At 37.5% G+C, this 25,437-nt stretch overlaps 1 protein-coding gene across 4 annotated transcripts in view; it reads left to right on the top strand.

Moving 5' to 3' along the window:
* The first annotated feature begins 105 nt into the window (after window positions 1-105).
* Window positions 106-25,437, top strand: part of kcnh1a (potassium voltage-gated channel, subfamily H (eag-related), member 1a) — a 61,526-nt gene continuing 36,194 nt past the window's right edge. Inside the window, exons 1-9 of one of the 4 annotated variants that reach the window (XM_085296329.1) lie at window positions 106-1,134; window positions 1,257-2,526; window positions 5,841-5,867; window positions 7,424-7,547; window positions 13,419-13,525; window positions 13,854-13,982; window positions 16,764-16,882; window positions 17,216-17,608; window positions 22,753-22,779. In XM_085296329.1, coding sequence (XP_085152455.1) covers window positions 2,454-2,526; window positions 5,841-5,867; window positions 7,424-7,547; window positions 13,419-13,525; window positions 13,854-13,982; window positions 16,764-16,882; window positions 17,216-17,608; window positions 22,753-22,779 — 999 coding nt within the window. In that variant the 5' untranslated portion in view covers window positions 106-1,134; window positions 1,257-2,453. Of the gene's footprint in view, window positions 2,527-5,840; window positions 5,868-7,423; window positions 7,548-13,418; window positions 13,526-13,853; window positions 13,983-16,763; window positions 16,883-17,215; window positions 17,609-22,752; window positions 22,780-25,437 lie in introns of all 4 variants that reach the window. The other 3 variants (XM_085296328.1, XM_085296330.1, XM_085296331.1) reach the window with 3 other exon arrangements.

A 25,437-nucleotide genomic window follows, 5' to 3' on the forward strand; every position in this document is an offset into this window, starting at 1 on the left:
CAAAATACACTTTTAAGTTCAGCCTCCCCACTGGTTACAAAAGCTCTTTAACTGAATGAGCTGCACAAGTATATTCCATGAGGAAAACTGAGAAATTATATCGATTATCTGGGGAATTTAGGGCGCAATTATGTAACTTTAACAAACAATTGAACACATTTTAATTTGTTGTGACTGTAAAGCCTTTTTGACCCTTTGAAGTTTTATAAGAGTGGGAGGAATATTTTTTTTTAATCTAAAGGAAATGCTTTGGTTCTATTCACTGATCCTTTTAAGGAATTGTGTTTGTAGGTAATGAGCCTTGTTATTTTATCTACTGCTCTGTAGTCTTGTGATAAGATATGCTTTATGATTCCTGCTATTGCCACAAATCTAAGGCTCTCCAGAGACTCTGGATTATTGGCCCTCATGAAAACTCAGATGCAGCACAACACTGTTGTCTAACAGTGGTTATTGCCATCACATATCAGTAATATTGACAGAACCAATACGTATCTGGAGGAAGAACCTTTTAAGGACATGGAGGAAGGTGTGACCCAAACACAAACTCAAATTACATGCCCTTAAATGGAAACACAGACCTGAGGCAAATTTATCTGTAGTTTACTTTAAGACATCATTCAGTATTTCCAAGCAATAAAGCAGACAATGCATAACACATGCTGTATTGGCCGTGGATATAAGAAATAATTCACTGTATAGTATAAACACTTTTGTTAAAATTCTTTTTTTACAATGAGGGTTTAAAGAAGTGTCACAAACAATAGTATGAGATGCTGATATAGTTTGTGTTCTACATAAATCTGTGTTTTAGTTAATTGATAGCACTAAAGAAGATACTGACTGTCAGTGAGAGCACAACCAATCTGCACACACGCAGCATTACACTGTTGTCTGATAACAGTTATTGCTTTTATGTAATAATTCATAATTATATCACCAGACAGGTGGAAAAGCCAGCAGGTGACCTGATTATTATCCTTTTAAGGAAAGACTGGAGTAAGTTGTGACCAAATAAAAAAAAAAGAAAGAAAGAAAAGCAAACACTGACTCGGAAATCATCTGCCCTTAAATGGAGCCATCAGGCTCATGTACCCACCCCAATGAGGGTTTATCGTCAATGACGTCCACATGGTGAGCATAAACACTTTGATTTTCTGTGCATAATGCCTGCAGATGCTACATGAGGGGTTAAAGTGTAACTGCCAATAATATAAGAAGATAATGTGCTCTGGTTGCTCCTCTCTTTCTATCAGTGTGTGCAGGACAGTGAAATAGCAAAACAGCAGGAAGATTCTGCCATTTTCCACCTTTTTAATTGGTGTAGCACAAAACAGCGGTAACCAGAGCTTCTCTGCAGTGCAGGCTGGTTGCTGGTTTCCATAGTAGCCATCCAGTCTGATTTAGACTTGCAACAACAGGCGAGCCCAAACTGTGAGGACAGAAAACCTGAAGCCCTCACCTGCAAACCATTCATGACGTCATTCTTTCCACCTAAACTGTTTTAATTTCGATGGAAATGTCACTGCAGGATTTGTTTTCTTAGCCTGTCTTAGTGTGGCCAACTACGAGTCCGAAATAATTGAGCAAGATTTATGAGGCGATGAAAAAAATGTTCTAGAAAGAGCTCACGGCAGTAAACAAAGAGGAAACCACAAAGTTCAGCATTACTTTTCCTACAAATTAACTGACCAGAATTCTCCTGGGGAGATTTTAGGAAGGTTTTTTCTTAATTTAATAACACCTGCAAACTTATAAGAGAGATTAAACCTCACTGTTTGAGATTTGACTTTTACATCTAAAACCAAAAAAACTGAGGGTCTTTTAAGAAGATTTGCCCTAATTCCCATGGTCTATTGTTGTAGTCTTTGTAAGATTTTGTGTCTATTAATGTATATTTTATGTTAGTTGGGGGGTGGTGTCTGTTTGGAGGTCATTTTCAGTTCTTTGAGGTTATTTTTGAGTCCCTTTGCAGTTGCCTTGGCCTCTGTGTGGATATTTAATTTATTTTCCAAAGAGAAATATGACTTCAAAACGTCTGTCCTAGAGATTCCATTTCGCCTTTGGCCATCAGAGTTGTGCTTGTTGGGTTCTTTCATTTGCTAATCCCCGCGTGACTTAAACGCTCTTAGTTCCACTACTGCAGTTTGTTGAGAGCAGGAGCCACTGCGAACTTTCAGTGTACGCATAATTATGTCCAGCAGATGGCGCTCCAGGTCCTGTTAGTAACACCAGTCAATAACAGCCAACCCAGAGTCTCTCCTCTCCTCTCCTGGATGATGAGGTGCGTAAGAGGCGCCAACGCACCACACCGGGCTTGGGAGGTAGCTAATGAGCACACCAGACAGCCAGCCTCTGTCCAAGAAATCCGCTCAGAGCCTGAGACACCATGAAAACAAACTGCAGATTGCGGAGTAACGATTCACCTGCAGACGACTGAGTGAAGCGGCAGGATGGCGGGGGGTCGGAGGGGACTTGTGGCCCCTCAGAATACTTTTTTGGAGAATATTGTCAGACGGTCGAACGGTAAGGATGATGCGATTTAAACATTAAAAATGAACTCTACTTTGTTTTGGAAAGCTAGACATAATAAATGCCTCGACACAGTCAACTAGTCTAATTAACTAAATAACGAGGAGGGCTAATTAATTAAGAATCCTTTATTGAGATTTTTTTTAAAGTAACATTTTTGTGATCTTTTTACCAGGAGGGGAAAAACTACTGGGTGTTAAACATTCTGATTAATGTTTCTAGTAGGACTGTCAATATCTCACTCATGTATTTAGAGTAAGCATATTCATCTTTAAAATTATTTCATTTTTTCACTTTCACTTTTTCACTGTGTGCATTACAAGCATTAAATGTACTACTGATTACATAAGACCATTGGAAATGTCCAAGGAAAGACTGTATGGCTCAGAAATGTCTGGCATGATACTTATTTCTACAGTTTTCACATAAATAGATTATCAGTATAATATAGAGAGTGAAAAGTCCTGCTTTTGATAGCATTCACTTTAATTTCCCTTTAAGTTACAGGTCAGTTTGAAATTTAGCTGTTGGGATTTTATTATCAACATCTGAGGCATTATTATTTATTAAACTAAATCTAAAAATGTATCCAAAAGTAGTTGACATTTGTCCAAACATAATCCTAATAGTTATTTTTATCATGTTCACTTTTCTTCATGGAGTCTGGAAAGCCTTGCACCATGTTGTAACTGGTGCTATGAATCAGTTAATAAAGAGGATTTAGGCTTTCTGTTATACCATTTTGAGTTACATTTCACTGAAAGAAAACACACAGACCAGACTTCTCAGGAAAAACATGAACTAAAATTAAGATTCTTTCTTTTTTAAACTTATAGAGACAAGTGGGATTTGTTAAGCCAACTGTTCTGGCTTCAGTAAAAACACAGAAAGTAGCTTTTCTGTGTTTTTTAGATCCAACAGGACGTGACAGCACGGACTGGAGAGTTGACAGCTAGCTGTGACAGAGAACCACCTGCGTTTGTTGCCTCTGTCATGAGACACATTTTGGGAAAATTACTGGATACGTACTATCTTTATGTTTTTGTTTTTGTTTTGTTTTTAAATAGGGGTTCACACATGTGAAGCCACCATGTTTCTGTGCATGAACTCTCCGCCTCACTGTCAGTCTGCTCCTGCTGCACATATCTACATTTAAATGTGTTATGACAAACAGGGAGCAGCCTGCTCAGAGACAGTGACAGCATCTCTTCACAGTGAGGCTGGCTTTACAGCGTGATGTCTGGATTCCTAAGCTGTATAATATATTTAAGAAAATCCACCCGTTAAAAACAAAAGCAGATACATATGTTTTTCTTATGACCTTAGGCAGCCCATGATGGATTAGTGAGCGGTAAATCTCTCCCAAGCTTGAAACAAAGGAGCCGAGACTATAATCTGCTGGATGCCACTGAGACAGTGGTGGGTGGGCATTCGCAAACAATGAAATATTCCTTTTATGTACCAGTCATTCATTTTTAAATAGCTAGCTTTGTGCTATATTTTGACGACAGTGTTCAAGACAACTTTTTGATTTTCGTGCCCAGCAGTTCACCACCTACTTTGACTTTTAAATTATGCAGATATCTTCTCTTCTCTCACTATACTTACACTCCCCATTTAATAAACCTGTCAAACATTTTTCTCAGCACTTGTCTTAAAAGGAAACGAACAGTCACAAAGAACAGCACTGATGGCTCAATTACACATGTCAGTAACTTAAAAAGGTACATATTATGCTCATTTCCACCTCTGTATTTTTATTCTGGGATTCCACTAGATTAGCTTTGCATGTCTCAAAGTTTAAAAAACGTCTTCGATATACCTGTTTTATATGTTGCCCCTGAGTTCGTCCTCTTGTCCAAAACAATCCCTAGATTTCTTTACTAAAGTCTATTTTCCTCTGATTGGCTGACATCTCGAAGCCTGCCGAGGGGCAGCACTGAGAGTTCTACGTGCTGCCCCTGTAGAAGACGACTGTATAGAAACATCACATGGAAAAAAACAGACTGAAGCCTGAGATTCTGGCTCATAGAGATTAGAGATCATTGTTTGAAACTTTTTCTCCCAAAATTTGGTTCATAGTAACAACCTGCATACGTCTGTTTACTTGTCTTTTCAAATGACAGTATACTAACAAAAAAATATAAGATAGGCATGGTTGAAGAAACAGCTGAAACAACGTCAGATTACATTGATATTAGTGTTATATTTGATACTGTAATATAAACTTACCTTGTCTTTTGTAGAACATAGTCATGTTAGCTATACAATTTATTTTGTATTTATGTTTTTCTGTAGCAGTGTTGTAGAAGAGTGTATGTAGTCCAGGCATTTTAAGAGCACTGAGCAACACTGATAATGTTACACTATATTTGCAACTCATCCAGTTATGTGCAAATGCAATGCTGGCATTACTTTAGGTGCTTTTACGGTTGGTCCCACATAAAATAGGGTAAAGCACAACAGGTCGCTTTTATTTGTTTCGAGTAAAGGTGCCACAAAAGTGTCCTGGAAACCTCGAAAACTGTTACAATGCATCTCAGAAATTAGTATAATTATAACCAATCAACAAAAACAGAATGCTACCAGTTCAGGCCCAGCTGATGATCAGCTGTTAGAATGATTATTCAGCTGCTGAAACAGCTGCTGTTGTTTATGGTAGTGCACTGTCAGGTTATGCAGTTGCCATTCTGTTACACATTTTCCACATTTTATCGAATTAAACCAAAATGCTTATTTTTAGGACCTCCATCAAGACCTGCAGCACATTTGACTCTAACGACCTTACCACATTTAAAGTCACTTAAATTACCTTTCTTTCCCATTTCGATGTTCAGATTGAGCTTTGTCAGGTCATCTTGACCATGGCTGCATTCCTACATATGTCAAGTTGCTGCCGATTGGCTGATTGGATATTTTTGTTAATGAGCAGTTGAACAAGTGTAGCTACTGAGCGGGGCAATGGGTGTATAAGTGAAGCTGATGTTAGCTGAAGAAAGTTGAATCCATTAGCAGCTAAAGTGGCAAATATTTCTCTCAGAAGTTATTAAAGATGAAATCAAAGCTTAAAAAAATTGATCACAGGGTTATAAATGTGATTAAGTTTGCATGCTTGTTTCTGTTTTTATCTGCACTCATGTGGCCACTAATGTGTTAACTTAATCAGAATAGTTTTTTTTCAGATAGTTGCTTTAAATGTCTATCAGCAGCTACTCAAGTTAAACACAAGCGTGTCTCTGTTTGTTTGACATTCAGTGCATGTTTCTCTCTGTAATCTGTTAACCCTCTTTTCTTTTCAAACATTTCAGTTTGGACACTGTCACATAGGCAGACAGGTACTATGAAGTTTAATTTGGCGTGCTGCTCATATTCCCCCCGTCAGTGTCTCTCTTTTTGTAATGTAACACTTAATGTTCTAGACCAAATGCTGTTAATTTACAAAGCTCAGATCTGAAATGTTTGCTGCAACCCATTAGTGAGTTAACAGATGCCTCCTTTTATGCCTCCTTCCTCCCAGGATCCCAACATTAACATGTGTTCACTGCAAAATAACATGTTGGCATGAAATGTTCTGTGCATCGTCCCCATGCTTTTAGTGATTATTCATGTGTTTTTGTGTTTAGATGTGATATATAAACTGTGTTTTGTGACCCAGTGTTTTGAATTCCTTCCCTCCTGCTCCTTTACCTCAGTGTTGTGACATTGTTATAGTCTATGCCTGTATGTTTAGTTTTTCATCTTAGCTAAAATCACTATGTCCACTACTACATAGTATGTTTTATTTTATTATGTTATCCATAAAAATCACCAAAATCTTCCTTTGTTTTTGATCCCTGTAGAACATTGTGTCATTGTGTGAGCTAGCTTGCAGGCATTATATGCGTAATGTTTTTCCTCATTTTAAATATCAAAATGTGCATATGCACAAGTTATTTCATTTGTCATTTAAATGCAAATGTTATTTGTAAAAGTGACACATATTCATGTTAAAATTTGTCTGAGTTTTTCAAAGTTTCCCAGAAAAACCCACTGCAGTCATTTGCACAATGTAGTACTTTATCTCGGTTTTTTAAAATGTCCCCTAAAATAAAAAAAATAGCAAATCTATCTGTTTATTTAATGTATTACGACATGAGTAACAGCTTGAGTAGGCTAATTATATAACTGCTGACAGGTTGAAAAAAGGATGGAAGCAAGTACGCATGCGAGTCTGGTTATTTAAGCTTATTAACATTTAGCCACAAATACGTTTTACTCTGAATAATTCAAAATATGCCACATGATAACAAATGTGTTCTATTCTCCATAAAGGGTAGATACAGATATTTACAGTTTTCTATATCTATAAATTAATGGCAAACATAACTACTTTTTCACACACACACACACACACACACACACACACACACACACACACACACACACACACACACACATTAAGCAGCCAATTAGGCCTGTTACAAACTCTACATAGGTAAATATAAAAAAGCAATAAAAACCTGTTTTTGCACTGCCAAGAAGCAAGTTAATGAAGCAGATAGTTGGATGCTTTCTGCATAAGCAAAGAGTTTATGTTTGGTTACATTTGTTTACACTTGCCCTGAGTGTTTAATGAGCCGTAGGCGACCGTGGACTCTAATAAAAATCTTTAAACTGCTTTAAGTCACCAATCTTTTTAATGATAGATATTACTAAGATAAACATATGCTTATAAAATAGAAAGAGAGATACAGATATAGATGGATAGTGGTCAATAACTTTTTTACTTTTTCAGTTTAAGATACAGGTCTTTTCCCTTACCCTGTAGTTGAAGTATGTTACACTACAATGCTATTTTTAGGAAATGCTGCGAGTTATTTGCCCTTTTTATTTCCTGTTCACTCTAAAACAGATACCAACTTTGTCCTGGGAAATGCTCAGATAGTGGACTGGCCCATCGTCTACAGCAATGATGGTTTCTGCAAGCTGTCGGGGTATCACAGAGCAGAGGTGATGCAGAAAAGCAGCACCTGCAGGTAGGCAAAAGGGAACTCTATCTATTAATATATTGTATGTTAAAAGCTAAAAACAAGAAACTGTCATACGTATTTAAATTTATTAAGAGAATTTCAAGAACACATCCCAACATAAACATTAGCTTTGTTCATTTTAACAATTATTTGTTAATTACAGAGAAGTAATGAACTAAAAACTAAAAGTTTAACATAGCCTGGCTCTGGGTTGGCAAAACCTAAAACTACATCATGTAAAAGGAGGGCTTAACATGTAATTTGGCTATTTTTCAGCACATAATTGGTAGATTAATTAAGAGCTGTCTTCATTCAAAGACATCATTAGAATGAGTGCCAGGGATGTATAAAGAATATAAAAAACAAAACATAAAACCAGTCGTACAAATACGCCAAGAGAGCAGCTCTACACATTAGATTTACTTCAGACTTGATCTATTTGAATGTTATGGGCTGCTATAAGTGCAGTTAGGTCCAGCAGTCAAACAACTAAACGTGTGCAAATTCCAGGGGTACTTGATACTGTTTGCACTGCTGTGATTTCTTTCTTCTAACGTACAGCTCAAAAAGTTGCACGTAAAAATGTATTCCTTCAGCAGAATGTCTTTTTTTTTTTTTAACACTTACAGTACTGAAAATTCAAAGAATCAGTAAAAAAAATTGGAGCTTACAGACGATTTTAACCCAACACTGAACACGAACCTGGCCTAGAACAAGGTAATGTACTGTATTGTACTGTACTACTGAAAACTTTAAATTTAGACTCAAAATACTTCATTAAGCCCTCAAGCATTTAGTTGTTATGGCACTAACTTTTTTTTACAGCTGTTTCTCGTCAATAAATAAATAAGATTGTTCAGTGACACTTTGAGAACATGTTATGGCCGCTGCTGTCTCGATGAGCTCCTGGCAATGCTAAAATATTCACACTTTATGTTTAATCAAGTTAGTTTAAATTTCTCCATTTAAAAAGAAATGTGTGGAGCCCTCACTTAGATCCTTTGATCACATAGGTATGGTATTACTTTGGGTCCTGTGATTAAAAGATCTATATGGGGTTGGCACTGTTTGATCCGACATCAGACAGTTTAATATGTAGTTCTGTCACAATAGGAGCCATTTTTAGTTATGGATGCAGTTACTGTGAATTCCTTTGTTTTTATGCATTTACACCTTCTACCACCAAGCAGAGCGCGCTGATGTTGTGAGGTGGGAAAGCCTTATTTAAGGAGGATAATGTAATCAGTAGTTGCTTGTGATCCGAGAGATCTGCCTTTAATGAATATTTGGAGTTATTTTAATTGAAATGGAAAATATAGCCTATACTGCAAATAGTCCCTACATGCCACAACTGACTATATGTAGTGTTTTCAGATTGAACTTCTTCGCAAATTTGCTTGTTAATTACCAGAATAAGAGGAACATTCACCCATCAGCAGTACATGCAAATGTTTTTTCTGTTATTTTTTTAATGAAATAGCAAGAGGTGCTTCTGGTCAGGTGCAGCGTCTGCAGTAATGGGATTTGTTGTTCAGTACAGTGAAGTTGTACTTGAGGTACATTTACATATTCCAGATCATCTTATCACTTTAATTAAACCTTGATAACCTGAGTAAACACAAAGTGCACACTCTAAATGATATTTTCATTTATTAGGGGGTTAAAAAGCTATCCAAACCTGCCTGTGTGAAAATTTAACTGCTCTTTTAACAACTGGTTGTGCCATTTTTGACAACAAGAACTGCAATCAAGTGTTTGTGACTGGCCGTTTTTCACATTGCTTTGGAGAAATTTTTGCACATTGTTCTTTAGACAATTGTTTTAATTCAGCCACACTGCAGGATTGTCAAGGTGGACTTTCTGGTGTTTTATGGATTATTGTCCTGCTGCATAACTCGAGTGTGCTTGAGCTTCAGAGCATGAACTGATGGCTGGACATTTTTGGCAAATGTGAGGCTCTTTGTTCTTTTTGGTCAGCTTTGGAGCTCTTCCATAGATGCTATTTTTGCCCAGTCTCTTTCTTATTGTTTAATCATGGACACTGATCCTAACTGAGGGTGAGGCCTGCAGTTATTTAGATATTCTGAGTTCTTTTGTGACCTCATGGATGAGTCGTCAGTGTGCTCTTGGAGTAATTTTGGTTGGCTGGTCTCTATGAAGTGTTCTCCAGTTGTGGATAATGGCTCCCACCGTGTTTGCTTCCAGTCCCAAATCCTTAGAGATGGCTTTGTAACCCTTTCCAGACCAAGAGATTACAATGACTTTTATATTGAATTCTTTAAATTCTGGCATGATGTGTTGTGTTTTGAGATCTCTTAGTGTACTTCACTTTTAAGTTTTCTTGATTCAACAGGTCTGCCAGTAATCAGTGCTGGGTGTTGCTAGTGAAACTGAACTTGTAATAATTTGTAAACAAAAAGTGTGACAAACATGCAAAAACCACTACTGCTGTTCCTCCTGCATTATAACCTAAAGGATCACCAGAGTTTATTTATGTTTAATCCGGTAGGAGACATGACCTAACACTCCCAATCATAAATGCCAACTTCAATGACACATTTGTAGGAAAAGTCAGGGGATCAGAACAGATTTCATGGCAATATTGGTGGGATATTTCAGTCTGGGCCAAATTGCTGGGCTTGACATGGGATTGATAATGCTGTCTATAAAGCCGCGTCTCTAGCAGGGCTGAAGAGCCGAGTGATCAGTTTTTGATTTATTTGTCACAAATTCAAACCTAAAAATACAACTATCAGCTTAAACCTAACAATTAAGATATGGATACACAGTTATTAGTGACACTGTGGGGCTAACTTTGCTATGTCAAAGGCCTGGCTTTATACGAGACCCAACTGACAGGAGAATCAATTCTTTTTGCCAGAGCATCTCACCAGAGGAAGTTCAAATTACACAGACCACTCAATTAGATCTGATATGATATTCCCATAGTTAAACACAGTCTAGCAGATTGTTTTGGGTTTTTTTGCACCGCCACAGAGCCGGAAACCAGACACAAATCTGTGATGTAATCAGCTTGTAACAGCTGAAACTGCCTTTGCATCACCGACTATAATGGTAAACCTGTAGATATACATAAACATAAAGGAATAAAAGGTTATTGGAGTGAGTAAATCATTTCAGGACTTGTGTTTGTTGTGCCTACAATAAGGATGCCACTAACCACCATATTAATAGGATCCCAGTGAAACAGTTGGTGCTGCCAAATCTGAAAAACGTGGGAGATTTCATCTGTTGCGGGAGATGGTGTTTGTTACAGCCAGCACTGCGGCTATTACTGATTTAGACCCTCGGGTGCCCAAACATAAGCTGCAGAGCACTCGCCAATACAAATATTGAAGCCAATTTTTAATGGTTTGTTGTGGTTTAATATCAGGTCGGTAAATCAAGTGCATGCTTCTGTTTGAAAGAGGGAGACAAACAAACTTAAAATCTCCCAAATGTCTTTGATGGAAAGCAGAAAACGAGTGAGGGAGGAAACCTGATAATTAATAAATCACTAATGCGTTATTTCTGCAATAGGTAGTAATGAATTGTAGGAGAACACACTGAGAGATATATTCATCGCTAATTACTTAATTATTGTGGTGAAAAGATCATACTGAGCACTTACTATCAAACGGCTCACAAGAGTGAGGATGAGCGTAAAAAGAGGAATCGGTGATTAGTAGTTATCAGTGAACGAATTAATGAAACAAAACATTTCCGTATATAAACTTGCATTTCTCTATTTCTGCATTTTATTGGTTATTCCTGTTTCTTTGTAGCTACACTTCTTCACACGTTTATTCCTGTATTTCTTTGTGGGGATTTCTTAAGTCTAAAGCAGGATCTTGGTGAACTAAACAGAGGCAAATAATTGCTATTAAATATGTATGACAAAAGCCAACTGCTGATCTATTAGCAACACCCAATAGGGGCTGTTTATAGGCCTTATAAAATCACAGGGTAAGCATTTTGTGAGGTAGTCTTGCTGTAGGGAGATGTTAGGAAAGCGGCACGCACTAGCATCGCCTCCTTTCTTTGAGATTATTTTTTCGGTTATTATTATTTTATAGTTATCAATATTTAATTTATCCCGAGAGAAGGGATTTGAAACCTTGAGTAGTGGTGGAAATTTTGAAAAATATCATCAACGTTAATACTTTTTTACAGTTTTTTGTGGCACAAACACTATTAGCGTGGGAAAAAGAAGAAGAAGAAGAATAGATTTCCTGGTGCTTTACTGCTTTGTCAGAAGAATCTCTAAAAACGTCTAATTTTATCATGTTAAATGGGGCATTATTCTTACACAAAGAAATACTTTAAAAAGTTACATTAAACACAAATAATTAAGGAAAAAAAAAGGTATTATTAAAAAACAAAAGACTTTCAGGTTGAAACTACAGTTTCTTGTGCCAACCTCTCTTAAATATATATATTTTAACTGGCATTGAAATACATAATTACAATACTCCAGCTGTATAAAAGGCTATTATGACCACAGTAATAAAGTGATTTTCCCATGGCAGTGACTGTGAAAGCAGAAAATTTGATATATCTCAGCCCTCAACATGGTCATAAAGGCTGAATCTGAGCCAAGCAAGAAGCAAAACAAAAACCAGCTATTTCATTAAAACCTGGCAGCGCTGGTGTTACTGCCAGTGTTTAACTGCTTATGGAAGATAACTATACAACACTGTCTTTTTATGCATTGCTGTATGTTAGGAATAGAGTCACTGGCTATATACTCAGCAGCTTACACAGTTCTCATGTTAATAATTCATATATGCTGCATTTCTTTACATGAGTCGATACTCTGGGGGGTTTTTTGCAGTTTTTTTTTAGCTGTGTCCATTGGTTCTCTACTGGAAGATCACTTTCCAGATCAATTTTATTTTTTAATCTGAACCATTTAAAAAAAACAGTCATTTAGGTAGTAGCCACTTTCTCTTCAGACATATTCCGGCACCTTTAATCATCCTGGTGTTTAAGTTATTTTTATTTGATGTAAAAAAATCAAAAAAAATCCTGTGCCTTATTATGAGCTCATAAAACATTCACATTATGGATTTTTAATGTTTTTGAAGATGACTCAAACATAAGATGTATGCTCATTTCTCCAGAGTCTAATAACGAGCTCTTTTTGCACATCAGTTACATCCTTCTATAAACACACATGATGATGATGATGAAGTGATTTGAGGAATTGCTTTTACATATTCTTCTTTGAAGAATGTCATTCTCCTCCCCGCACAGGGGAAAGACGGGAGGTGTGAGATGAGGACATTCGTCACTGATGTTACATCAAGCGCTGGTCTGAAAAGTCTCTGCAGCATCAGAATTTAGTCTCATTAAATTTAGCCTTCCTTTTGTATTTCATAACAGACTATATTTAGATCACGCTGGAGCAGGCTGCTACTGAGGCTGGCACTAATAAGTAAAGTGAGATGAATGTCTCTGTAGTGTGCTTAAAAGTGTTCGTGGTTGCTTAACCCATCTTCAGGTTTAATTTGCATTTGGCCAATGAGCATCCAGGGCTGCATTTGTCTTTTTATGTTTTCAGGATACATTTATATGAATTTTAACCCACTTGATATTTTACACAGCTTGGTCTGCTTAGTTTAGATATCATTTTTTATAACTGAGGTGAAACTGAGAGGAAATCCTGACCGAGGCATGATTTAAAGGTAAATGCAGTGACACAAAAAGTTGTCAAAGCAGTGCTTGATTTTAAGCCAAAAGAACAAAATATCACAAGGTAATCTAACACTGAAGATATTTTCCCATTCAAACCTTTCTCACCACCCTTTTAGTAAAAGAGAGAAAGCTGCTTCTCTTTTAAGATTTCAAATTGTTATTTCCCTTTGTGTTTTCCAGCTTCATGTATGGGGAGCTCACAGACAAGGACACGACGGAAAAAATGCGACTAACATTTGAGAATTATGAGATGAACTCGTTTGAAATACTGATGTACAAGAAAAACAGTGAGTAGCGACTCTACATGCGAGAAAAGAGAAAACTTCCACAGTCTCCTCATCATGCAAATGTATTCAGAGCCTCTGTAACATACAGCAGAGTTCAAAGGCAGCCAAGAACATTTCTACCTCTAGAAATGTACTAATTGGTTGAGAGCCAGACCAGAGGAGCCTTCCTCAGCAAAATGTGGGGTTGTTTGTTTCCTGTTGCTGGTGTAACATGCAAAGTTTTGAAAGGCCATCAAGATTCCTACTATGCTATATGCACACACTGATTCTTTCCCTTTATAAGAAGCAGGTGATGAAGCTAAATGTGTGCTGTTCTTTGTACTTTCAGGGACGCCTGTTTGGTTTTTTGTGAAGATTGCTCCCATTCGTAATGAACAAGAAAAAGTGGTCCTGTTTCTCTGCACATTCAGCGACATCACAGCCTTTAAACAGCCTATTGAAGATGATTCTTCCAAAGGTTAGACTCTGGGCAAATTTAATTTGTTTAACTTCACATTTTTATCAGACAGGGTGAGAGGAGGTAAAATGGGGAAAAAAAGAATGTACATCCATACTTGGGCGCCACATGAGTCTGTAAAATCCTGTTAGATCTATTTTTCCACTACACACGATAGACCCGTATGATCTACTTCAGAGGTAGAAGTCAAATCAGTCTGCCTGCTTTCACCATTCACCAGTCAAATGTGCCTCATCTTCATAGTTATCAGTACACAGCACAAAAAGTTATTCACTGGACTGTATGAGTGTTAGACAGATAAAATAGAACATGAATTAGTGCAAGAGTGCATCCAGTAATAGGGGCAAAAACGGGGTTTGTCGTTAACATGAAACTGAAATTATAGTTCAGGCTTGAGCATCAACAGGTAGGATGAAAAGACATGTATGTTTGTGTTCCCTGCACTGATACTGGAGACTGTAGTAACATACTGCCAAAACAGCGTTTGGAGGGTTGATGGACAAATGCATTTCATCACTATAAAAAATAAATTTATGTGCACTATAGGGCACTAAACTAACTAGCAGTTGCCGGTTTCCACATGTAGCAGAGAGGGAGTGGTATTTTTAATAATTAGGATTCATCCTTTAATTCACAATTTAATTAATTGGACATAGGTCCAATATTTCCACTCATCTGTGCTCTATTTTTAGTTTTCACCAACTCTTTAGTGAAATTTATGATTCTGGATCCTCAACAGTGTACACCAGCCAGTGGCTAACTTTGTCTGTCTGCTGCTTGGTGCCCAGTAGGCTGCTTTTGCTGAAAACAGCAGCCTGCTGTGACCATAAACAACATTAATGAGAGTGAACCAAAGCCACCCACGCAATTTTGTTGACCAAAAGATGCAGAAATCTAAACATTGTGTGATATGATCCATTTTTCGACCTGATAGATTTGTGGAAATAAAAACAAAACACACAATAAGTTGCACTGTATATGTTTGTGCACAAATATCCCTTCTTAAAAATGTCTATCATGACTCTGATTTTTGTATGAGTACAGTAAGTATACCCTTACTGTTTTCACAGAAATTAAGACGGTAAGTAGCAGCCAGGTGCTGCTAATCAAATTCACTTGATTAATTGATCATCAGTAAGTGTGACCACCTCTATAACAGGAAACGTTTTTTTCTGGCCCGGAGCATTCAGCTTTGTGTGTGTACACAATGCCACAATCTTCCCATTAGCAGCCGTACCTGCAAATTTACACAAGGTCAGACCGTGTAACGTTAAGAGAAACTGCAAAAATCCAAGGGCTTCATCTTAGACCAGGGGTGCCCAATCCCGGTCCTCGAGAGCTACCGTCCTGCAGCTTTTAGATGCATCCTTGTTCCCACACACCCATATCAAATGAATGGCTTGTTATCAGGCCTTTGCCAAACACGATGGCATGCTGAAGAGGTAATCAAACCATTTGATTCAGCTGTGTTGGAGTAGGGATGCATCTAAAAGCTGCAGGGTAGTAGCTCTCGAGGACTGGGATTGGGCAGCCCTGTCTTAGACTCTACAGGCCTCGGTTAGCATGTTAAATGTTAAACTTCGCAACTGCATAATTAGAAAAAGCCTGAAGAAGTACAGGTTGTTTGGAAGTGTTGCCAGGAAAAAGCTTATTCTCTCTAAAAAGGCACATGGCAGCACTGCTTAGGTTTTACAAACCTACATCTGAGCAAACTGCAGAAGTTCTCTAACAATGTCCGTTGACCATAATGCACTGTGCTACATTTGGTGAAAGCAAACACAGCATATCAGCACAGATACCTCATACCAAGCACGGTGATGGAGGGGTGATGATTTGGGCTTGTTTTGCAGCTTGCTCAACCATGAACTCCTCATTATGCCAAAGTATTCTACTGTCAAATGTGAGAGCGTCTGTCAGACAGTAAAAGCGTAGTCAAAACTGGGTCATGCAACAGCACAGTGATCCCACTCATAGCAGCAAATCTATGACAAACTGCCATAGTCCAGTCGAAGGCCAGATTCAACCTGCCTAAAAAGCTGTGATGGGAACGTAACAGATCTGTGCAAATGCCCACAAACCTCAATGAACTGAAGCAACATTGTAAAGAGAAGTAGGTCAAAATTCCTCCTCAAAGATGCGACTGACTGATCACACATTTCAAGTTATTGCTGCTAAAAGTGGTTCTCCAAGCTACTATATGATAGTGTATGTTTCTAAGCATATGACAGAAGATATAAACAGACCTATACTCATGATCTCATGAGATCGTATATGATCGGGTGGTCTGACAATGTCCATGAAGGTAACTTAAAAAATTAAACACAGGATTATAGAAAACCACATCCTGTCAGTGGTTGACTAACATTTTATGATGAACTTTTCTTTAATTCGCCTGGACCAAGAACTTAACAGTTTTTTTAAAACCCAGAGGCTGTTATCATGTTCTGTCCTATTTGGCTTATAAGACTTTTGCTGGGCAGTTTGTATCAGGAGCCTTGAAACTGTGTTTCTTGGCTTGGCCTTTTGTAAAAGTGAGGAATCATGAATTTATTCAAACTGAAATCTGAAGCTTGTTGAAGTTGTTGATGCCCTGCATACCCAGATAATAATCAAGCTTTAATATGCATACGTAGCAGATGCTGAGCAAATGTTCAATACTGAAAAAAGTGATTTCAGAGCCACAACTCTACAAGCAGCGAAAGCGTGTTGTAGCCCCCGGAAAAATCTGAAGTATCAAGACTCATATTGAAAATTTGCTTTCTGTCCGTGTTTAATGATCAGGCTGGGGAAAGTTCGCCCGGCTGACTCGTGCTCTAACAAGCAGCAGAGGAGTCTTACAACAGCTGCAGCCCACGGTTCACAAAGGAGAGAACGTCCACAAGCACTCCCGCCTCGCTGAGGTAAGGTTCGCTCATTAGATTTAATTTCAGATTTTTTTTCCACTGTTGAAGTTAAATAGTGTTACATTCTGTAGGAAATAAAATGTCCACAGATGTGAGATGGTGCTTAAATGTCATTAGTAGGTGAAAATCTAATAAAAATATGAATATTGTGTATGAAAGGGAAAACGGAGTAAATGAACAAGAGCTAACTTTGGACACATTTTTCATGAGCAGGTGAACTTCAGTCACTAAAAGGATTAGCAAACCTTAGCTGCAGCATTTTTGGCTCCCCATTGTGGCAATTTACCTGTCTGCGCTGAGCTTCACATATTAACTGGGTTTTTTGTGCAGGTTCTGCAGCTCGGCTCAGATATCCTACCTCAGTACAAGCAGGAGACTCCCAAAACTCCACCTCACATCATCCTGCACTACTGCCTCTTCAAGACCACATGGGACTGGGTTATCCTCATCCTCACCTTCTACACCGCCATCATGGTGCCCTACAATGTCTCCTTCAAGATGAAGCAGAACAACGTCACGTGGCTGGTAGTAGACAGCATTGTGGATGTCATTTTTTTGGTGGACATAGTTTTAAACTTCCACACCACATTTGTTGGACCTGCCGGTGAGGTCATCTCAGACCCCAAGCTGATTCGAATGAATTACCTTAAGACTTGGTTTGTTATTGACCTGCTGTCATGCCTGCCATATGATGTCATCAACGCCTTCGAGAATGTAGATGAGGTGAGTGCAGCACTGTGCGTATGGCTCAAATGATTTGTTGATTCGAAACCTGACTCCCAAATAATAGCAGATGTTGTTTTTCTTTGCTTTGGCTCATAGTAAACAAAACAGTTGGACTGTCTTGACCTGGCAGAAACTGAATGTATTATTTTTAGGTATTTTTAAGTGGTTACTGGCTGTTTCCCCATTTTCTACTAATCAAGGAATATGAATGCATATCATTTTAGATTTAATCCTTTTAGACTGTTGGTCAGTCTAAATAACGTCTTGAAACACCTTGAAGTAACAAGCAAATTATTCTAAACTGGTGATAAAATAAAAAGCCATCAGCCATATGGACCTTTGGTGGTGTCCGTCATGTCTGGTACCTCAGAGGATGGTGCTTTAAGGGGTTTTTAAGTGATTAGCTTGTCACGCGTCACTTTGTAGGTGACATTTTGTCACTGGTGATCATTCCAGCCTCCGGTTGCCTAGGTAGTAGGCCCCTGATGTGTTTACCATCTGTCATCAGTAAATCAACAGTATCCTTCGCTGTTGTATCCTTGTCTTAGAGCTGGTCTTTTTGCCCGTTGTTACACTTGAAGTCACTAATTGTCAATGAATTTCTGGCTGCCATGTCGATTCCTCTCTGGATGCCACCTTAGACTCTTTGTAGTGTTCTCCCAAGCTATTCCCAAAAGGTGTTTGCTGCTAGAGGAGGACACAGCTGTCAGGGAGTGCCTTTATGCTAGACCTGCAAGAATGTTTTAAGATGGAAACAATCACATGAATGCCAGGATTTAAGGATTTTCAGCAGAATATTGAGTAGTAATGAGATGATGAATGCATCTTACTTCAGCTTTCAGTGGTTTTAATGTTGTGGTTAATTCTGATTCTCTTCAGTCAAACTGAATTCATCATTTAACAGTGATGTTTGAAATACATGTTATCCACCGTTATTTTATTTTTTTAAATTTCACTTTAAACAACATGGAAATACACAAATATATTAACATATTAAAGCATGAAATTAATTTTCCACTGTGTAATAACTGATCTCTAAGAAAGTTTTTAAGCTTCCATGTCTTCTTATTAGTAGTTTGACATATGCATCTCTGCAGTAACAATGGGGGAAAGATAACATTGCATGAACCAGGCCTTTGTTTCTTTCCTATAGGGCAGCAAACACAATATAAAACATCTGGATAGGTGTTACTCTGAAAGGTGTACACTAAATGGTTTATCGGAGTAGATTAAGCACTGATGCTGGCATGCGCTTCACAGTGACTGCAGCCGCTTATCATGTTCTCTTGCTGCAAACTTCTCACAAGAAGGGACTTAGATTACATACATGGCTGTTAAAGATGAAGACTTTGCTGGTGATAAGTGCATCACTTTGCATCAGATTACTGCTGCATTCTCTGCTGCTTATTCTCTCATCAGTCACCCTAAGAACAGTGTATGTTGTTGTGCGGATAAACAAATGCTCGAGACTCTTAGTTGGATCTTAGTTATTGGATCTAAATATATCTAAATAAGTTTGTTGCTAAGCGATCATCACTACTCTTCAGCCAATGTAAAGATTTAACAGTTAAAATGAACTTTAATCCAAAGTTTGTGAGATGATTGTGATATATTCTTTACAGCATATGGTGCCAGCTCTATGACCCTCTCTAAAATGTGAAAATGTACTGTAAGCCCTCTAAACCAATCAGGACTTTTCTTACTTTGGTTTCTCAGAGCCATCAACAGCAACTTCACATTAAGATTAAACAACGGAAAAATAATTTTACTGTTAAAATCAAATTAAAATCCTGTAAATAATGATTTGATGGACAGGTTATTAGGTTACCATGCAGCCATTTAACCACATTATCAACTACTCTGTATCAGAACCTGTTCACTGGTTGTTATTTCGGGTAGGAACATTAAAAAACAAGTTTTAATGAACGGCTTAATAATATGCTTGTTTGTGAATAAATGTTCCACTATAGTGATGAGTGTTTGCTGGAGAGCCATCACAGGATCTCGAGATAATTGGCACATTTTAATTTGAGGAAGGAGCGTTAACACTGTTGAACTCGACCACTCGCCAGTGCTCCACTGTGTCACTGATGCCCTAAAGCCATTAACACCTAATGACAGTTGAATAATCATGGGAAATAGTGCCATTCTACCAGACAAGCACTTTGAGTTAGTCCATTTTTAATGGATAAATTTCAGTTTCATAATGTGATGAAGGAAGGTTTGTTAAAAGCCTAACTTTGATTGGTTCTCTGAAGGGAAAAAAGGTTATTTGGTCTATTACGTGATACCATTTCTCATCTGCATTTAGAATAAAGAGAAAAAATAACTTGAAGGAAGGTTTACATGTAAAATATTTTACATGTTTAGCTCTCTGTGATTAAAGATGTCCGAGGAGAAAACGCAGCTTCAGAATCTGGCGTAAATGTATCTGGAGATCTTTTTACCCCCCCTCAAACAAACGTGGCACTTTAAAGTCCTGCATTTGCCAGTATTCATTATATTAGTGTATCATTTTGTGTCTCGGTGTGTGTATATGTGCCACATCTCTTGGTGTGTATGTGTGTAAAACACTGTAATAGCAGTTTACGGCGCAGTTTCTCACTGCGCACTGTTGGGTGTCCCACACAGTATAAGATGTGCAGTAGTAAAGCTGATTGGTGGACAGAGAGCATTTAGTTGTGCTTGCAGATCAGGCATTTCAGCCTTTCTAGTATTTCATCGATTCAGCATTCTAAATGCTGACGAGTTCAGTTGACCGGAGCAGTCAGGGGGGTCAGTAGAAAGGAAAAGCAGCAACCTTTTTGTAGCTTGAATGCTGATGTTATTTGATCGTGTGATGCTCATTAAAGAAAAACTAAACCAACCATGGACTGTCTGAATAGATTTTGTCATTGACAAAATCTTTTGAAAGTATATGAAAGAGCTACAGAGTTCTTCTTAGTTTATTTTTAAAAAAGACAGTTGATTATATAAATTGCTGCCAGTGTAAGTAAATGCATCATTAATTGTAGATTTAAATTGTGAATATTGGCTGGTTTGACAGTAGATTGAAATGTCATTGGGATCAAACATGGATTGTGTTCTTTCACTGAGCATTGAGGTCAAACATTAGCTGGAGTGTTTGATTGTTTAGGTTTTCTTCGTATTATTATAGCGTCTCTACTGTCCAATATAAAATGCCTTAATGTGACTGCTGTTGTAATTTGGCACTATATAAATAAAATTGAATTGAATTTAATGTGTGTTGTATCCAAAATAAATTGGAGACTCATTTTGGCTGACTATACTCTCCTGAATACAAATGCAGCAGATAGCTCTGGAACTCAGAAGCGACTGTTTTTGGTGCATCAGTCAGAACTTGTGGTCACAGGAAATTGAGAGAGCAAGCGGATTTTTGCAAGAGGCCTCTGATGATCAAATTTGCATAACGGAGACCCAAGAGGACCCGACATACTCAGGGAAGTGGAAGCATTGGGGTTATTTTATAACCGATGCACAGCGCTACTAGGGATCAGAACTCCCTAGGCTACTAATTCAGCAACTGAACAAACACTGAAGAAATGGTTTTATAGATCCCTTAAAATTCACCTGAAATAATCAGTTATTTTATAGTGTGCATTTCATGCAGGTTAATGCAATTTTAAATTCTTTACTGATTACTGAACATAGAGGAAATGATAAAATCATAGATAATACTAAAAACATGTAAAAGCTAATTTTATAGCTAGAAATAAATGTATGAGCCAGGCTACAAAGATGTGCTTTTAGTTTGGTTACATTTTGTCAGTCCTCAGTAACTTTAACAGTCGTCTTTCATGCAAAAACTGAAAAACTTGCATGCATACATGTGTGTTTCGATTTAACCAAATGGCATCCAGCAGTATCCAGTTGTCTAAGAAACAGAATCATTGCACAGTATAGTCAGTGCAGTATACTGTAAACTGAGCATGCTCGGTATGCACTTGAAAAGACGTCACTTGCTATTCCATTGACGTAGCTGGAATATTATATGATATGTAGCTCTGACAACTAAACACTGCTTGTCAGGTGTTGCTGGCCTTATTCTGTAACATATGTTACTTTTATTTTTCACTCTTTCCATTTTAAAGTGATTATTTGCTTATTATGCTGCCATGGATACAGTGTCGCCTTCTGAAATAATTATCCATTTAGGTGATTGTCATCCATTTATAAGCTGTTTATCAAAACAATATGTCAGATATTCAAAGGTCAGTGGTTTTCTCAGTTGGATATAATTATAATTTTTTTATATAGATTTCAAAGCTAGTAAAAAAAAGAGCTATTTACTTGAACTTTCTTTTGAGATACTATTTTACGGACTTGACATTTACCACCTAATTCATAAAAACATCTGCAGCAGCGAAGATAATTATTTGATGCAGCCTTACATGAAACAGTGCAGCCTAACACTTATGTATGCATCTGCTGTGAGTAAGAAATGTGATACGGCAATGGAGGTAATGGATGCATTGGCTGTAAACCGACATCAAAGCCATGACCGCAAACTCAGGATCATCTTCCATTGTGTCTCTGCGACAACTCAGTGACTCCAATTTGTTCCAAATTGCTTTGAGGCAATCCTTGGCAAGGGTAAATGAGAGTGAGCAAACAATTGCCTGTGTTATTAAACTGGTATGGAAACATCTTGCTGCTGCAGCAGATCTTAACAGCTGACATGAATAACTTTGATGGCTGTTTTCCCCCAACAGGTTTCCGAATAGAAAAGAGAAGCTCATTAACGGGGAGCCGCTGTCAAAGTTATTCTTGGCAATTTGAAACACTGACCGATTTGGTTTTTCACTCGGCGATAACCCAAAACTACAATAAATGGACCACCTCATGTTGCAAGTGGTTTGAAATAATAAAGCTTTGAGTGCGTGCTTTGCACTGTAAACACTTTCAAAACACAGATAAGAATGTTCCTTTGTGTTTCCTTTTGTTTGATTATTGAATGTTGATTTTTTTTAAACTGTGTTTATTCATCGCTTACCAATGATCAAGTATGTTTTCTCTTACTTGTGCTTCGTTTTTGTTTTCTTCTTTTTATCCTTCCATTCTGTTTGCATGGCCCCCCCATCCTCTTCTGCCTGTGTTCATGCATGGAACGTGATGGGAAGAATTGGAACCACCGAGCTGTCACTCAAGTAGGCTTCAGTTTGATTAGAATATCATAGAATGTGTTTTTATTTTACTTGTAGACACACATTCACACATCGATCAGGCCTTAACAATTATAATAGGTGCACAATGTTCTCAACGAGGATATGGCAGTATAAATGCATGAACTGTCAAGATAAGATATGGGATTCTTGTTTTTTTTCGCTCTCTCTGCAAAGCTTTTTAATGCCAGGATTGTCTTATGCAATATTTAAAAATGAGGTTCATTAAAATTGCACAAGAGCAGATTGAGTCCTCACATCAGCAATCATTTATGACAAACTGACTATAGTTAAATTTTCAACAAGAGTCATCCTGGGATTAAAAATGTCTTTTAAGATAGTGTGTTTCTAATATAGAGTGGTATACATATATACCACATATACATTGTATAAGAACCACCTCTTGCTGTTAGCTATCTCTGATGGCTTTCATTACTTAACTGGCTACCTTAGAGTTGAGTTTAAGGGCAAAGTTCTGAAATAGATCCAGTCTGTAGGTTAAGGTGGTCATTAACCTGCACACTGTTAGGAAGTTAAATAAAAGGCTTTTTACTGAAACTTGCAGAATTATGTTACAACAAAAGTTGCTGCAGGAAAATTCAGGAAACTGCAAAAGAGCAAAAGGACAAATACTAAATCTCCTAACAACTCCGGGTCAAGGAAAGCAATGCAGCCAAAAACTTGAGGGAGAGCAAAATTTATAACCGGGTTCAGAGGCTAATGAAGCACAGGTGAGCTATGCCAAACTATAACAAGGGTGAGAAAGGAACACAGACAGGAAGTAAGCCACATGAGAAATAACCTTTATAATAAAACATGAAGCAGCTAAAAAAAGATATAAAACACACAGACACAGGAGACTGACAGAGACACAAAAGACCGACAGAGAAAGAACCCCCCCCAAAAAACTGAGGACTATGACAGCCAGAAACTAGAATTTTTACCACGTATTTTAATATTGAACTTTTTAGTGTTGCTACAGCTGCCAAATTAATGTCATATGAAATTAATTATGTACCTGACACATGCAAGACCAGATCAATTAAACGGTTACACGAGATAACAACAGTGTGCCTTTTTTTTAAATGATAAGCTTAAATTTAAAAACAAAAACGGCTGTTATCTATTGGATAAAATGACATTCAACCATTGTTTTACACATCTGAGATTTTTTAGAATTTATTTATTATTAGTTTTATTAAGAGTAAACTTTATCTATAAAAAGCTTGTTTTAAAGAAATTATTAGTGAAAAATATATCTTATGTTACAGTTAAACTGTAGTGTTCTTGGCTCATCCCAGCAAACAAATTGAATATTATTATAACACTAGGATTTTTTTCTTCAGTGATACCTGAACCGTTTGCTTTGTCCCAAATCATGCAAAATAAAGGCAATCTCACGGCAATGTCCATTTAGTTTTACGTAAAAATGTAAATACCACAGAATCCTAGTTGTGAGAGTAGATTGTATTAAAAAAGTTGCGTGGTTGTCAGGTGTGTAGGAAATGGAAGTATTTCAAATCCAGTTTTCAATTTTCAGACATTAAACTAAATCTAATTGTGCGAATTTCTAGTTTTTCTACATGATATCTTAAACTAAGCTGCACAACAAGAACCGAGTATACTTTAATCACTCTAATTTACTCAGTGCTGTTTCCACTTGCACCAAACTGCAGTAGCATCAGCAACATGAGCATCCAATCACATTGTCCTTCAGCCCCCAGTAGGTTGGTATACATTTTATGAGGCAGTGTAAATCCATCATAAAATGTAATTACTCTGGGTAAAACCACAAATCAAATCTAACTGAAACAAACAAGATATCCTGTGATCATGGATGAGCTCTAATGCTGGCATGCGTGTTTTGGAATAACTGTGGCTCTACTGCCATATTTAGTGCACAGACATGATGATTTAATCTAAGTGCATCTCCACAAAAAGGCAAATAAGCACATCTACCAGCTTGTCCTTTGATTAAATCTCTCTTGTATCTCTTCACTGGCAAAGTTTTCTTCCAACTTGTGCTTGTAGAGTTTGCAGCAGAACTCAGAAGCACGATTGCACTGATAATTAAATCATGGCAGAGCTCAGAGCTGTAAAGTGATTTCAGAGAACCTGAGGTGTCTGGCAGGCAGCTAGATCAGATCAAGTGACAGCGAGCACTGCAGTTGTACTGGCATTGCAGACCACAGCACATTAGCAAAATCAATATCTTTGACTGAACGTGCACACACACACACACACACTTGCATTATGACACTAGCACTGAACTGCAAAGGAGACTGATGCGATTGCAGTTGTCTGTCTGAATCACTGTGTTGGTGCTTCAGCATACAGTTAAGCTGAGCAGACATTTAGCTGCCGGATATGTAATTGAAGGAAGTTGCAAAATTTAATCTCATTTTACATAAATGTTTTCAAAATCAGCTGAGCAGATGCTTGGAGTCTTTTGTTATTCCTCGTCTTATTTGTGTATTTTGTGTTTGCTGTAACGTTATGGTTCATAAACACTCATATTTATTCTTTAAAATGCATCTCAGGTTTTGTTTTTCACTCTGTGCATTCTGATATATCATTACATCATTACACAGTAGAACACTGAATCTTATTTCATTTTCGGATTTCCACTGCTACTTTTGCATG

Source organism: Mchenga conophoros, linkage group LG13, assembly GCF_057382185.1.
Source record: "Mchenga conophoros isolate Kocher_MC1m ecotype Shallow Benthic linkage group LG13, M_conophoros_male_GT1.1, whole genome shotgun sequence".
Taxonomy (NCBI): Eukaryota; Metazoa; Chordata; class Actinopteri; order Cichliformes; family Cichlidae; genus Mchenga; species Mchenga conophoros.